At 36.9% G+C, this 11,794-nt stretch overlaps 1 protein-coding gene across 1 annotated transcript; it reads right to left on the bottom strand.

The window, feature by feature from the left end:
- LOC105178745 (GBF-interacting protein 1-like) lies at positions 419–11,345 on the bottom strand. The gene is made up of 11 exons (XM_020699411.1): positions 10,808–11,345; positions 9,812–9,855; positions 8,729–8,831; positions 8,282–8,414; positions 7,713–8,122; positions 7,376–7,596; positions 6,540–6,874; positions 4,740–5,034; positions 4,379–4,540; positions 1,832–2,320; positions 419–1,305 (listed from the first exon to the last, which is right to left on the bottom strand). Exons 1-11 carry the CDS (start codon positions 10,983–10,985, stop codon positions 1,015–1,017), a joined length of 2,661 nt encoding a protein of 886 aa, XP_020555070.1. The 5' UTR covers positions 10,986–11,345; the 3' UTR covers positions 419–1,014.

The raw sequence follows: 11,794 nt of genomic DNA, 5'->3' as shown, positions 1-11,794 counted from the left end.
AATCGATTATAATGTAAAAATAGAAAACTTTAGTAATTAGAGGACGTACCAAACCAAATATGAAAAGAAACCTCGGATTTAGGGATGGGGCTGAATTCCTTATCTTTTTGTACCAGAACCAGACCATCTCTACATCACAACCTTCATCAATGCCAAATGCACGACAAATCCAATTTAACTAAGCCTAAATCTAATAATAGCATACTAGAATCAATGCATCCTACAATATAAACATTGTATTTGGATATTCTAAGTAATAAACAGCAGCGGATAAAACAACAGTAGTAGACTATCAATGTTCGCAAAGAATCACAAGTAAGAAATCCCATGAAAAAGATAATTCTTTCAATTCGAACTGGTGATGCAAAGGATTGTTGAGTTGTGGGATGACTTCAATACTCAAATAGAGGGTAGAAAGTCTTATTAAGTCCATCACAGCAATAGAATTTCCCACATGAATAATACCAAAGGCCAGTTACAACAGTTCCAAAGTACAACTTCCTTGCTATCTGAAAAATTCTCACTTTACAGGTAAGACAGCGCAAAGTAGAAACATGACAAGAGAACGATGGCAGAAACAATTTCAAGAGTAACACCTAAGAACCTCACATCAGAATCTGCCTATAATACCTCTAAAGTTTCAAGCTATTGAAAATTATGCCAAACAAAATGAATCAAACTCTCCACTACACTAATAATGAAGCTAAAACCTATAGAAAGGAGGGCTCCCCAATTATATTGAGGGAATTACAAAAACTTTCTATGAGAAGCAAGAAAGAGATTGGTTTGCACATTCTGGCCTCAATTTAACTTAAAAGGTTGTTATGAGTCACAAGAAGACCACAAAGGATATCAGCCAATGTTATTGGCCCTTTCCATTAATTTACACTCAGTTAAGGCATCTGTGTCTTCTGATCTTTTCCATTAAATCAGAACTTGTTGCAAAATCCCATTGAGAAGTAAGCCTCGGGATTTGAATTTTGTCACTGCCATAAGAAGGAAACATCATCTTTCTTAGTAGTTACTCGGCCAATTAAGTTGTGCATGCTGAGGCTGCTGGTAAACACTGGCTGTTGGTCCCACCATATCAACAGGGTTGGTAATGGCTTGAGATTGCTGCAAAAGTGGATGAACATTTGCTGCTGTAACGGCCTGTGCAGGGTGGAAAATCCCTGTGAAGGTTCCATGGCCAGGCTGTGTAGGGGTGAAAGCCAGTTGACCCTGAGGAAGATTGTAGAACGAACTTGCCTGCAAGGTAGGAATGTCCCGACTATGGGTAGTAAACCAAACGCCCGAACCTTCGTTCTGCAAAGGCAAAATGGAACACGAAATCGGTGACTATTCCAATATGTCAAGAGACATTCATAGACAAACAGGAGCATATACACATATCTAATTAGCAAGGTCTATGTCAAACCATGAGGTTCTAACTTACGAGCTTTATACATATTTAAATTAGTAATGAACTGCAAACTATATGGTGCCGCTATGATCGAAAATGCAAAAACTGAAACCCAATTTGGAGTCTGCAATGAAATAGGATACTATATTACAAAGCATGTTTCCTATATTAATCACTGGACAGTTCATTATCACCACATTTGTATTAGCAATAGATAATATGACATTGAGATTTGACTTGGAATGTATTAGGAATCACTAATGAGTATCATTATAAAATTCTTATACTCATCAGAGACTGTCAAGAAGAATCCATCCGTGATGTCACCAAACTGATATCAAAATTCTAATCACGAGAGACCTCTGTGAAATACTTTCTGATGCTCTACATATATGAAATAGATCATATAACATTTATAAATGAACAAACCTGTTGGCCACTGACGTAGACATTATTTTCCTTGACTTGAGAGGCAGAAACATCCTCATTAGATGTTGAAGACACAGCTGCTGTGGCTGAACTGGAAGTGTAGTTGGCCATGGAAAGACCATATGGCCCATAGTTGCCAGGCACTCCAAGAGTTGAGCTTCCTGTATTTGTGCCCTGCTTATACTGAGAAACGGAATATTTGGCAGTTGTCCCAGGTGCGGTTGGATACAAACTGCCAGCCTGAGGTTGCTGAGGAAATGCGCCATTGCTTAAGAACTGATGAATTGCAGGTGGTGGGACATAAAATGGGGAGAAATAAGGACCATATGGCATGTAGTTTGGAGGATAATGGGGTAGATGAACCCCAGTTGGTTGCCGGAAGACAGGAAGAGGTTGCTGGGTCGCAGTTATTGAGCTCTGCATCACACCAGCAGCCTGGGTCACAAGTGGTGATGGAGAAGCTGAGGACAAAACCAGAGGGACACCACCCTGCAACTGAACAAGTCAATTGAGTAAATACAGTATCCTCAAACTTATCTCATAATCATAAAAAAGGAATAAGTAAACATTCTGCACCACTACACACAATATTTTACCACATTGCATATTCGTGCAAAAGGAATAATTTTTATAACATTAAGAGATCATAAAAAAATGATTCTTAAATACAACTAAAAAAAACCAAGGTATTGTAATATTTTATACACTTTTTAATTGGATAAACCTTCCATAACATATTCACCACAAAGAAATATAGCTAAACAAGAACAATTTCTTGGACTCAGTGGTATCCTTCAAATGCAAATTCTACCATGTATCAGCACTATGAGACGAAAATCAATTTCACCAAACAAATAACATCACCTAGCTCTGAGTTCCCAGTGTTACACACTTCAGAAGAGGTTATCTTAGAAGTTTTGAAACACTTCATTAAATCTCTTATTATATGGATAGGGCATAACCTCCCTCTTAAACAGTAAATAGCTAAAATATCCCAACTTCTTTCTCCCTTTCATTACTACAAAAATCTCCCCTCTAGTTTAACACATTCACACACTTCCTACTTTGCACAGGTTTCATATGGAAAATGATGAGACAAAATAAACTTCCTGTCTTCTCCTTCACCCAACTTTCCTTGTATTGTGCTGGCAACATAACCTTGGCACAAAAAGGGGATGTAAAATATTATTTGATAAATATAATGGCTGTATATAATGAAACACTGTTCTACAAACATATGGGTGCGTGGAATAGTTAACCATTTAAATTGCAAGGAATTGGCAGCTGGTGGCTGTTTTCAGCCCTAAGTACTTCAACTATTATTGTAAGATTGAATATAACAAAAGGATGTGCCTTGGAAAAATACACACTTCATTATATAACAATAAGATGTGCCTTTGGAAAATATACACCTAATTTCTGGTTTCTTTCCTCAAGTCATTTTCCTTTTTCAACCATTGCTTTCCTTCTTTTCTAGTGGTGTTGATGAGGAAGATAACGGACAGAGGGGAGGCAAGAAGCGATAAAAAGAGGATCAGGTGGGCAGCACAGGAAGAATGGGGAGGAACGATGGAGGAGGATGAAGCAGTGGGAGAAAGGTTTGGCAGAAGAGAGAGGGAGACCATTGCAGAGAGGGTGAGTGAAGAAAAAGAGAGTGAGGCTAATAATGCAGAGAGAAGAGGATAAGCATAGGGGAGAAAAAGGGGTAGGAGATCATGGCGAAGGTGGTCAGGTGGGAACGCTATGGGCCCAACAGAGAGGAAGAACATGGCAGAAAAGAGAGGATGGACAATGGTGCCAAGGAGAGCAAGGAAACTTAGGTTTCATGAATAGTCCGTTCTAGTCCAAATATTAAATATTGAATGAGCATACAGCTCAATTCATTCAAGATTCAGGCACTTCGTAGGATTGGGTGGAAAATGACGCTTGCATCTCTAATGTATTTGAAGTTTTAGGGTAATGAAATTTAGTTATGAATGTATTAACAATATACCCCTCCAACTAAAAAACATCATTGGTACACTTCTACCAAGATACATAAACAATACCAAGGCGCATGGAGTCATATTGACCATTTAATAAACTCATATTTGACTTTACTAACAACTTTTTTACGTCGTAGTCAATTCATACTTCTATCTTAGTTTGTTAAGGAAGCAAACCTAAGCAGACAGGTTTTTGAACATGAACCGAGGGCACAGAGATCAATTATCTAACTATTTCCAAGGAAAGGTAGATGAAAACAAGTATGAAAAGATGGAATCATCAATAAATACCAAACACGTTTCTCTGATGTAAAAATAAATGTGGCAAGATAAGAATTTTCACACAAGAGGTAAATGATTTCAAATATAATTACCCAATAAGTACAAATTCTTGAAACTTATAGTACAAAATTCACATTCTTTTTCCGCCAAAAAGGAGTATCTTAAATTTAAGTAACTTCACGTCTTCATCATAATGTCAATTCAGATTTTAAATTATTCAAATTCCACAATAGAATATACAAAGCAAAAAAGGGACTGCTAAGATTTTGAATGCCCAAACCTCTTGAGGTGTCTGAGAAGTCTGTGCCGAGACCATTGCAGTATTTCCATTATACTTGTTGGCAGCTCCAGCAGCGTGGAAAGGGGAAATGCGGCCATCACCATCCAGGCCAGAACGATAAAATTGTGCATAATATGTTGCTGGATCAAAAGATTGTGGTACCTGTATAGCATATAATTGACATCAATAACTGGCAATAAAGAATGTAAATGTTCAAATCAAAATTTCAAAATCTGTGTATCCTATGAAGAGAAGAAATATTACATCTATAATACATGGATGAGAAGTATGTAGGTTAGTCAGCAATTAACCTAGAAACATTATATGGAAAATGAACGGATAAGTTACACATAAGACATACAACAAAGCCTGGAAGTCGAGGAGCATCACGAGCTTGAGATTCAGAACTTTCCAACGGTGTAACTGGGCCACTCAATATTGGTGGCATGAAGCCAAAATTGTAGTTTGAAGAAGTATGGACCACAGGATTCTGATGGCTAGCATCCTCCGGCTTGGACTCACTGTATTCTGGGGTAATAGAGGATGAGACTTCACCCTCACTAGATGGGAAATTTTCTGGTCCTTGTGAAGGCGATTGAGGGTGGTCAGGATATTTTGTTTCTGTATCCTCTGTAGCTACAAACGCATTTTGATTGCTGTATTTGAGCAAGAAAGTACAACATTTTAGAAAGAAAAAACATATGGTTAAAAAGAGAAACTGAAAAATAAATGAAAACTGTAAATGGATCGTCGGGGGCTGAACCAAAAACCTGAGATGAGAAAATTCAAACAGTTCATACATGGATGAACACCCACTCACTAAACAACACATTAAGGGCCCAGAATGGCTCCATAAGAGGTCGCCAAATGCATGAATTAAATGGTTCTTTGATTTTAATTGGTTTCATGTCATATATAAATGTTAGTGAATTGTATGATAGATGCGTCAGGAACAATAGACAAACAGGTAAACACAGGTAACAATAAAGAGCATGATGCTAAGGATCACAGAGAAATATAAAACACTAACAAGTGAAAGAAGGAGGAGAATGAAGATATAGAAAAAGAAGAGACGGCCAGAAAAGGCAAGAGTAAAGGAGAAGTGCTAGACAGCAGGGAGAAACTTCAACAGCTATTAGAATATGACAGAAGACCTAGAAGATTCAGTCATATCGTTACAGAAGTTCCCAACTCATTCCATAAAAAACTACCAAAGAAAGATTACATGTACATGAGCTCTTTCCTGGACGAAATTCTAACTCCATCTACTTAAGAAAGGTCCCAGTGTAAACTAAGCCCAACATGTTTACCTATTCAACTTCAATGTTGTAGTACATGCAGCAAACCATAAGATTTTCTGGAATCTATAAATCAAAGGATACTTTAAGTGAATTAAAAAGTGGAACATGTTCATATTTCGGTTGTCATGGTTGAATTTGGTGCTCTCAAGAACTAGACAGTATGTGACTCGCCAATCAAACCCTCATACAAAGAGTGTTTCCTAGTTTACTCCACAATTCTTCCTTTCTTCGGCCAAAGAACAAATTTGAAATCATCTCTCCATTCCTTATACATACAGCTGTTAAATAAATGAAGTATTTCAAAATCAACAGACCAGCTAGCAAGAGAAGAGAAATATAAAATAGGATGGAACCAAAACCACTTCTTCACATTCAAGCATGAATAATGCAAAGATGCTTCTCTTAACCATAAAAGTTGACTGCAAGCATTACTCCTAATACATCCGAGGAGCAAGTTCAGTAAAATTTCTCTAGAAGAGCTACTATATAGGATACTTTGATGTCTTTTTTGTTCAATGTTTTTATCATGATGAGATTGCTTCTGCTTTCACATCAATCGACACCGTCCTTCAACTACAGAGAAAAACCATCAGTTTCAAAGAAACAAAGGTTGCCACACATCAAACTGTTTTGTTGTGTACCAATGTCCTTCGCAAGCATATATGGAGCATTTATAAACATAGACATCAAAGAGTATCCACACATTAAATTGCATGTATAGCATACAATTTGGAGAAGCAAGTTTAACAATAATCAAAACCAAAAACCAGTGAAAAATTCTGCATTTGAGCTCCATAACCAGCTTATATTTGAGGCAGAATTCAAACTGACTCAGAAACTTAGGGAGGATAGAGGGACACCTCAACTGTATCTCCTTCACAGGTTCATCTATAGCCTCAGACGATTCAGACAGTGGTGGACTCTTTTCACTCACTCGAACACCATTTTGGTTCAAATCCAGTCCAAAGCTAGCATCAAAGCTTCCAAAACAAAATCCAAGTTTTTCAACTTCAGGGACATGTAGGTGATCAGGAATAATCACATGTTGTCTGTCTGAAATGTGTGACTCCTCTAACTTCCTTTGCAGCTCCAGAGTAGCTTCTTTCGCACTGGGGGCAACAGGAGTCGTATGTGATTCAGGATGACTTCCAACAGATACTGTAGAAACCTCTGATGAAGCAGCTGCAGCAGCACCCTGACCACACAACCATCAGTTAGTAGTTGGGAGTCTGTATTTCATATTCACCAATAACAATGGATGCAACCATTATAATCAAATTAGCAATTCTGGAAATGGTCACCTCTATCAGTTGCATGAGATACCATTTAAATTCTAAAACATTACATGATAATCATGATATTAGCACAGTATCCAGCCTGAACAGTGTAGAAGGCATCAATTTTAGGTAGCCCTTTATTTAGGAAGTAAACTATAAGAGAAATCCATAGTTACACTTAAAAAGAAATTATGTGCGACTCCCTATGAAAGGGGCAACATCCAACTTCAATCAAGAATCAGTTGATGCCAACCAGCAGCTAGGATAAACGAACAGATAACCAATAACCAATTTAAGCGACAACATTGAGATAGTCTTCTAGCATATTCACTGATGTTTACAAGATAAAAACTGTATGTTGTCTTGGGCAGTTCCTCATGAATGCAGAAATAAAGGCCTATATTACAGAGCCTTCAAAGCAACATACTGAATTTTGATATCATCTCATCAAGAGACACACCTTTTTGCGGGCCAATCACTTGAGACCGATTGTTGTAATTAGATGAAGGCCTACTAACAGTGGGAACACCAACAGTGGAAGATGCAATCTGAGCAGACTCTAAATGTGGATTCTTTCCAACTCCCTGGAAATCGTTTGGCATCTTTTGTTGCAAATTGGGAATACCAGCCTCAGAAATAGCTATTACAGATTTCAGAAAGAGTAAACCTATTAGCTGTTTTATCTGATATTCAAGGAAGAAATCAGTATTTGAATATAGGAAAACATTTATCCAAGTAGGATAGTGATTAACATACAGATTTTGGCAGAAGCTGATTTTTTCTCAGTAGGATTATCATCAACCAGCTGAGCGGTAGCACACTGAAGAGTGCCCACAGGTCCATGGACTGGTGAATCTTGAGATGGCAACAGTCCAGGATCTGAAGAAGAGAAATAAGGTCCTGAAGCAGCTGACGAAGGAAGAGATGATGCACTGTTGCTCATCTCCAGCATCTTCTGCTGCTGTATATCCTTGGTTCCCGGAGCATTGGGGTTTTTGATTAAATCAATAGAGGATGAAGGTGGGAGTGGTTCCTCCGACTTGCTCATGATGGTAGTTGTATTGAATTGATTAACACCTCCACCTGCAGATGTATGATTGTCATGTATAACATTGGTATTCTGGGAAGAAATACCAGAAGCACCATTAGACACAGCAGTAGTTGCGCTGCAAACACAGAAGACAACAACTTTCAGAAACATTAAGAGGAGGAACCAGCGAATCAATATAAATGGCAGAGTGTATCATAAAAGTGCAGATTTGATAACTTAAGTTAGAAGCAAATACAATACACACACATCAGACAGTCATAACCACCTATCGCACCTTGTAACAGAAGAAGTTTCATTCTTTCTCATATCTTGTGAAGTAGCAGAGGAAGCCTTGCTAGTACCTTTCTCTGTAACGTGACTGCTGGCATTCTCCTTTACAGCAGCCAAACTTCTTCCACCACCAGCATCTGACGAGAAATTATGAGAAGACAAGAGAAATGAAAGAATTAATGGAATGAAGATGGTGTTTTTGCATTCTTAGGCAGCAGGCCACTTTGTTTTCGTTTCTTATTGCTTCTTGGAGAAGCATGTGTTGCAAAGAATATAATAAGTAGGATTACTATGTCTTGAAGAGCACAGATAGTAGTGCTCCCAGCTGAGCTGAATGGCATGATCAGAAGTGAAATTTATAACAATGAGCATAACACGAATACAAACCACTCAATCTTCCAAGTCTAGAAGGCACAAATAAAGGTGATTGTAGCATCAAATTTAGACTCACCATGAGATATGTATCGTGATGAATAATTCCCTCGACCCACTCTATTTGCCCGTGCCTGGGTACCTGGCTTCCACTTCAACTCTGCAGGCTCCTTATTCAGATTCTAGAAAAAGTACAAAAAGTAATTCAAACCCAGTCAAAGCCTGCTCAAAGAACAGTAAAATCAGGAACTTTGCATACGAATTTTCTAAGATTAAAAAAAAAAAACACACACACACACACAATCAGGACAGCAACAATTCAAACATGACATTAACCCAATGAACAACTAAATATAAGTAGCTACACTTCACGTTGACCATGTCGAGAATTACATTCCTTTCATATTACTAAGCATTGGAATTTTTTATCTTTTTTTTTCCTCTTGTGGGACAAGGGGGCCCAACCTTATCAGAGAAATCTGACAAGATAAGCTAAGACACTGATTTTATATTTTAAACTCAAACATAAACAGCTCAATTTCACCAAGAGATGCACTCACACAAATAAGAAAAGAAAAGGAAAATTTGCTTTCACAAATTTAAGTGGGCCGATAGATAGATTGAGGAATATGAATTGTACTTAAGTCTCAATATCTTCTATAAACAGATGAAACCAAAAGGAGTCAAGAGTTAATTGTACTTATACTAGAAAACAAATTGAAAATTATGAATGGATTGATTGGTTGCATTTAGATTGTTGAATGAAATAAAATTAATAGATTTTTTACAGGAAACTAAGAATAGATCGATATTAATCGGAGTTGGCATATAGCACAGCTACATAGCGATACAAACGATCTCAAACTTAATCTCAGATGTCTTTTGATTATTAACTTTATTGAAAATCGTATCCCCTTGTTCTAGCACTAAGCTTTGTCATAAAGAGAAAGTTCAATTTTGTAACTATGTTAAAGTACAATATTGTGGTTTCAAACAAATACTGCTACAAGTTAAAAAATGATTCAAACTCAAAATATTCTTACACAGCAACAAATATGAAATCAAACTCTGACTCACAGCCATTAACATATATTTTGCCTATATAGGAGAACTTATTTGAAAGGTGTGGACCAAATGGAGTTCAATTGGCAAATAGAAGTACCTCTTTTCTCCTATCACGCTTTCTTTTTACTTCATGGAATGTATCTGCATAAGAGCATCAAACCACTTGTCAGCTTGGATTGTAAAACCTCATACACAGGGGAAGAGTAAAAGAAACCTGTATGAGCTATCAGACGTGCAAACAGAAGTCCTTTCGTCAAAAAATATCTAGAAACGGGTTAAAATACTTGCATTAAAACAAGGAACCGGAGAGAAACACCTATTTCCAGTCTAATCACAATAGTCGCTCTTTCCACGCTCAGTTCCCCACTAATTAGCTAGGAATCTCATGGTAGTATGTCAGCTTCCATCACGAGAGCCCAAAATTTTACATTTCAAAAGTCATACCTTATATCTGCCAGACCATATCATGAGTTTCATACTCCCACTCAAATGAATCTGCAACTACATCTCTACCCCAAATAAATTGATCTACAGGCAAGCTCAATTAATATCAAATATCCAAGCACATTCTAGAGAATGAACCCAATTAGTAACAAAAAGACTCAATGTAAAAAATTACATATAAATACATAATCTTGACAAGGCAGAAACATAAAAAGCAAGCTCTTTTGAGCTGCACAAGACTATAACAGAGACAAAAATCTTCCTTTTCTATGACAGAAGAACTTGTTCAGTAACAGAAACAGAAGAATGCACAACAAAGACTGCTCTCAACTCAGCAGTGAGTGCAACAACACTGAAACCCACACCAAAAGTTCCATCTTTTTCCCTGTTTCAACTAAACCTCAGCTTACAACAATTCCGCAACATGCCAACAGAAAACAACACCAATGAGACGAGCACATGTAAAATTACAAAGAAACACTGGCAACAAAGAGAGAATAGATCAACAATCAAATTCCCCATTCCCAACGACACCACAGATCAAAAACAAAATCCAGATCAAAAAATCGCATAAGTAGACAAAGAAATCAAGACAAAAAAGAAACTAAAAAGAAAAATAAAACAAAGCAGAAAGAGAGCGAAAATTCACCGAGAAGTAGAAGCTTCTGAGTAGTTTCGTTGGGATCCATGGAACATTCCTTAAGCATTGCATAAATCTCATCTTCACTGTGATTCTGCCCAGTAATCTCCTTTATATCCTCGATCGTCTTCTTAACGCCACTGGGAATCGAAACCCTACTTGCACCTCCCTTAACCCCACTGCTCATCTTCTTATTCTGCAAATCCCCAACACCTCCACGTATATCTATATTATATATTATATATTATAACAAGAAATATATAGCGTATGTATATAGTAATCTGCGTCGATAAACAGGAATATTTATCAATTGATAATGCAAATAGGAGTAGTAAATAGAAGAATCTGTGTCTGTGTCGAGAGAGAGAACAGGGGGGGGAGGGAGAGAGAGAGAGAGAGAGAGAGAGACTGTGTGTGTGATTTTGTATTTGGGGAAAGAGGAGAAATGGAAGAAGACTTAGGGGAAAGGGTTTTTGCAAATGATGATGATGAAAATTGAATTACAGAAAAAGAGGGTACAATTGCTAAATTCAGATCTTCTTATTTTATTACATGTTTGTGTATTGGGGCATCCGTACTTCAGTGCTTCGTGGGTCTGATCTGATGTGCTTTTTTTGCACAGCACATCCCAATTTTCATAATATATATATATATGTATATATATATATATGTATATATATATATATATTTAACAAAAAATAAAAAATGTATATCCTACTAATAATCTCAAGGTTACGCCAAGATACATAAACGGTTCCTGCTTTTTATAAAATTTCGACTATACCCCTTAAAGTTATATTATAATTATAACTACAAGGAAAATGCAAGCAATCCCTTTGTAATATTGAAAATGAGCAAATTACTCCCCTATGAAAAAATAATAGTAATTTACCACTCTATATTTTTAAAAATATACCAATTTAGCCCCTTGTATTTCATTTTAAAAAATATCGGAGGTAAATTATTATTATTTTTTATAGGAGGTAATTTGCTCAT

Source organism: Sesamum indicum, linkage group LG16 (assembly GCF_000512975.1).
Source record: "Sesamum indicum cultivar Zhongzhi No. 13 linkage group LG16, S_indicum_v1.0, whole genome shotgun sequence".
Taxonomy (NCBI): domain Eukaryota; kingdom Viridiplantae; phylum Streptophyta; class Magnoliopsida; order Lamiales; family Pedaliaceae; genus Sesamum; species Sesamum indicum.
Note: the sequence above shows the minus strand (reverse complement) of the source record. Positions and strands in the feature narration are given on the sequence as shown.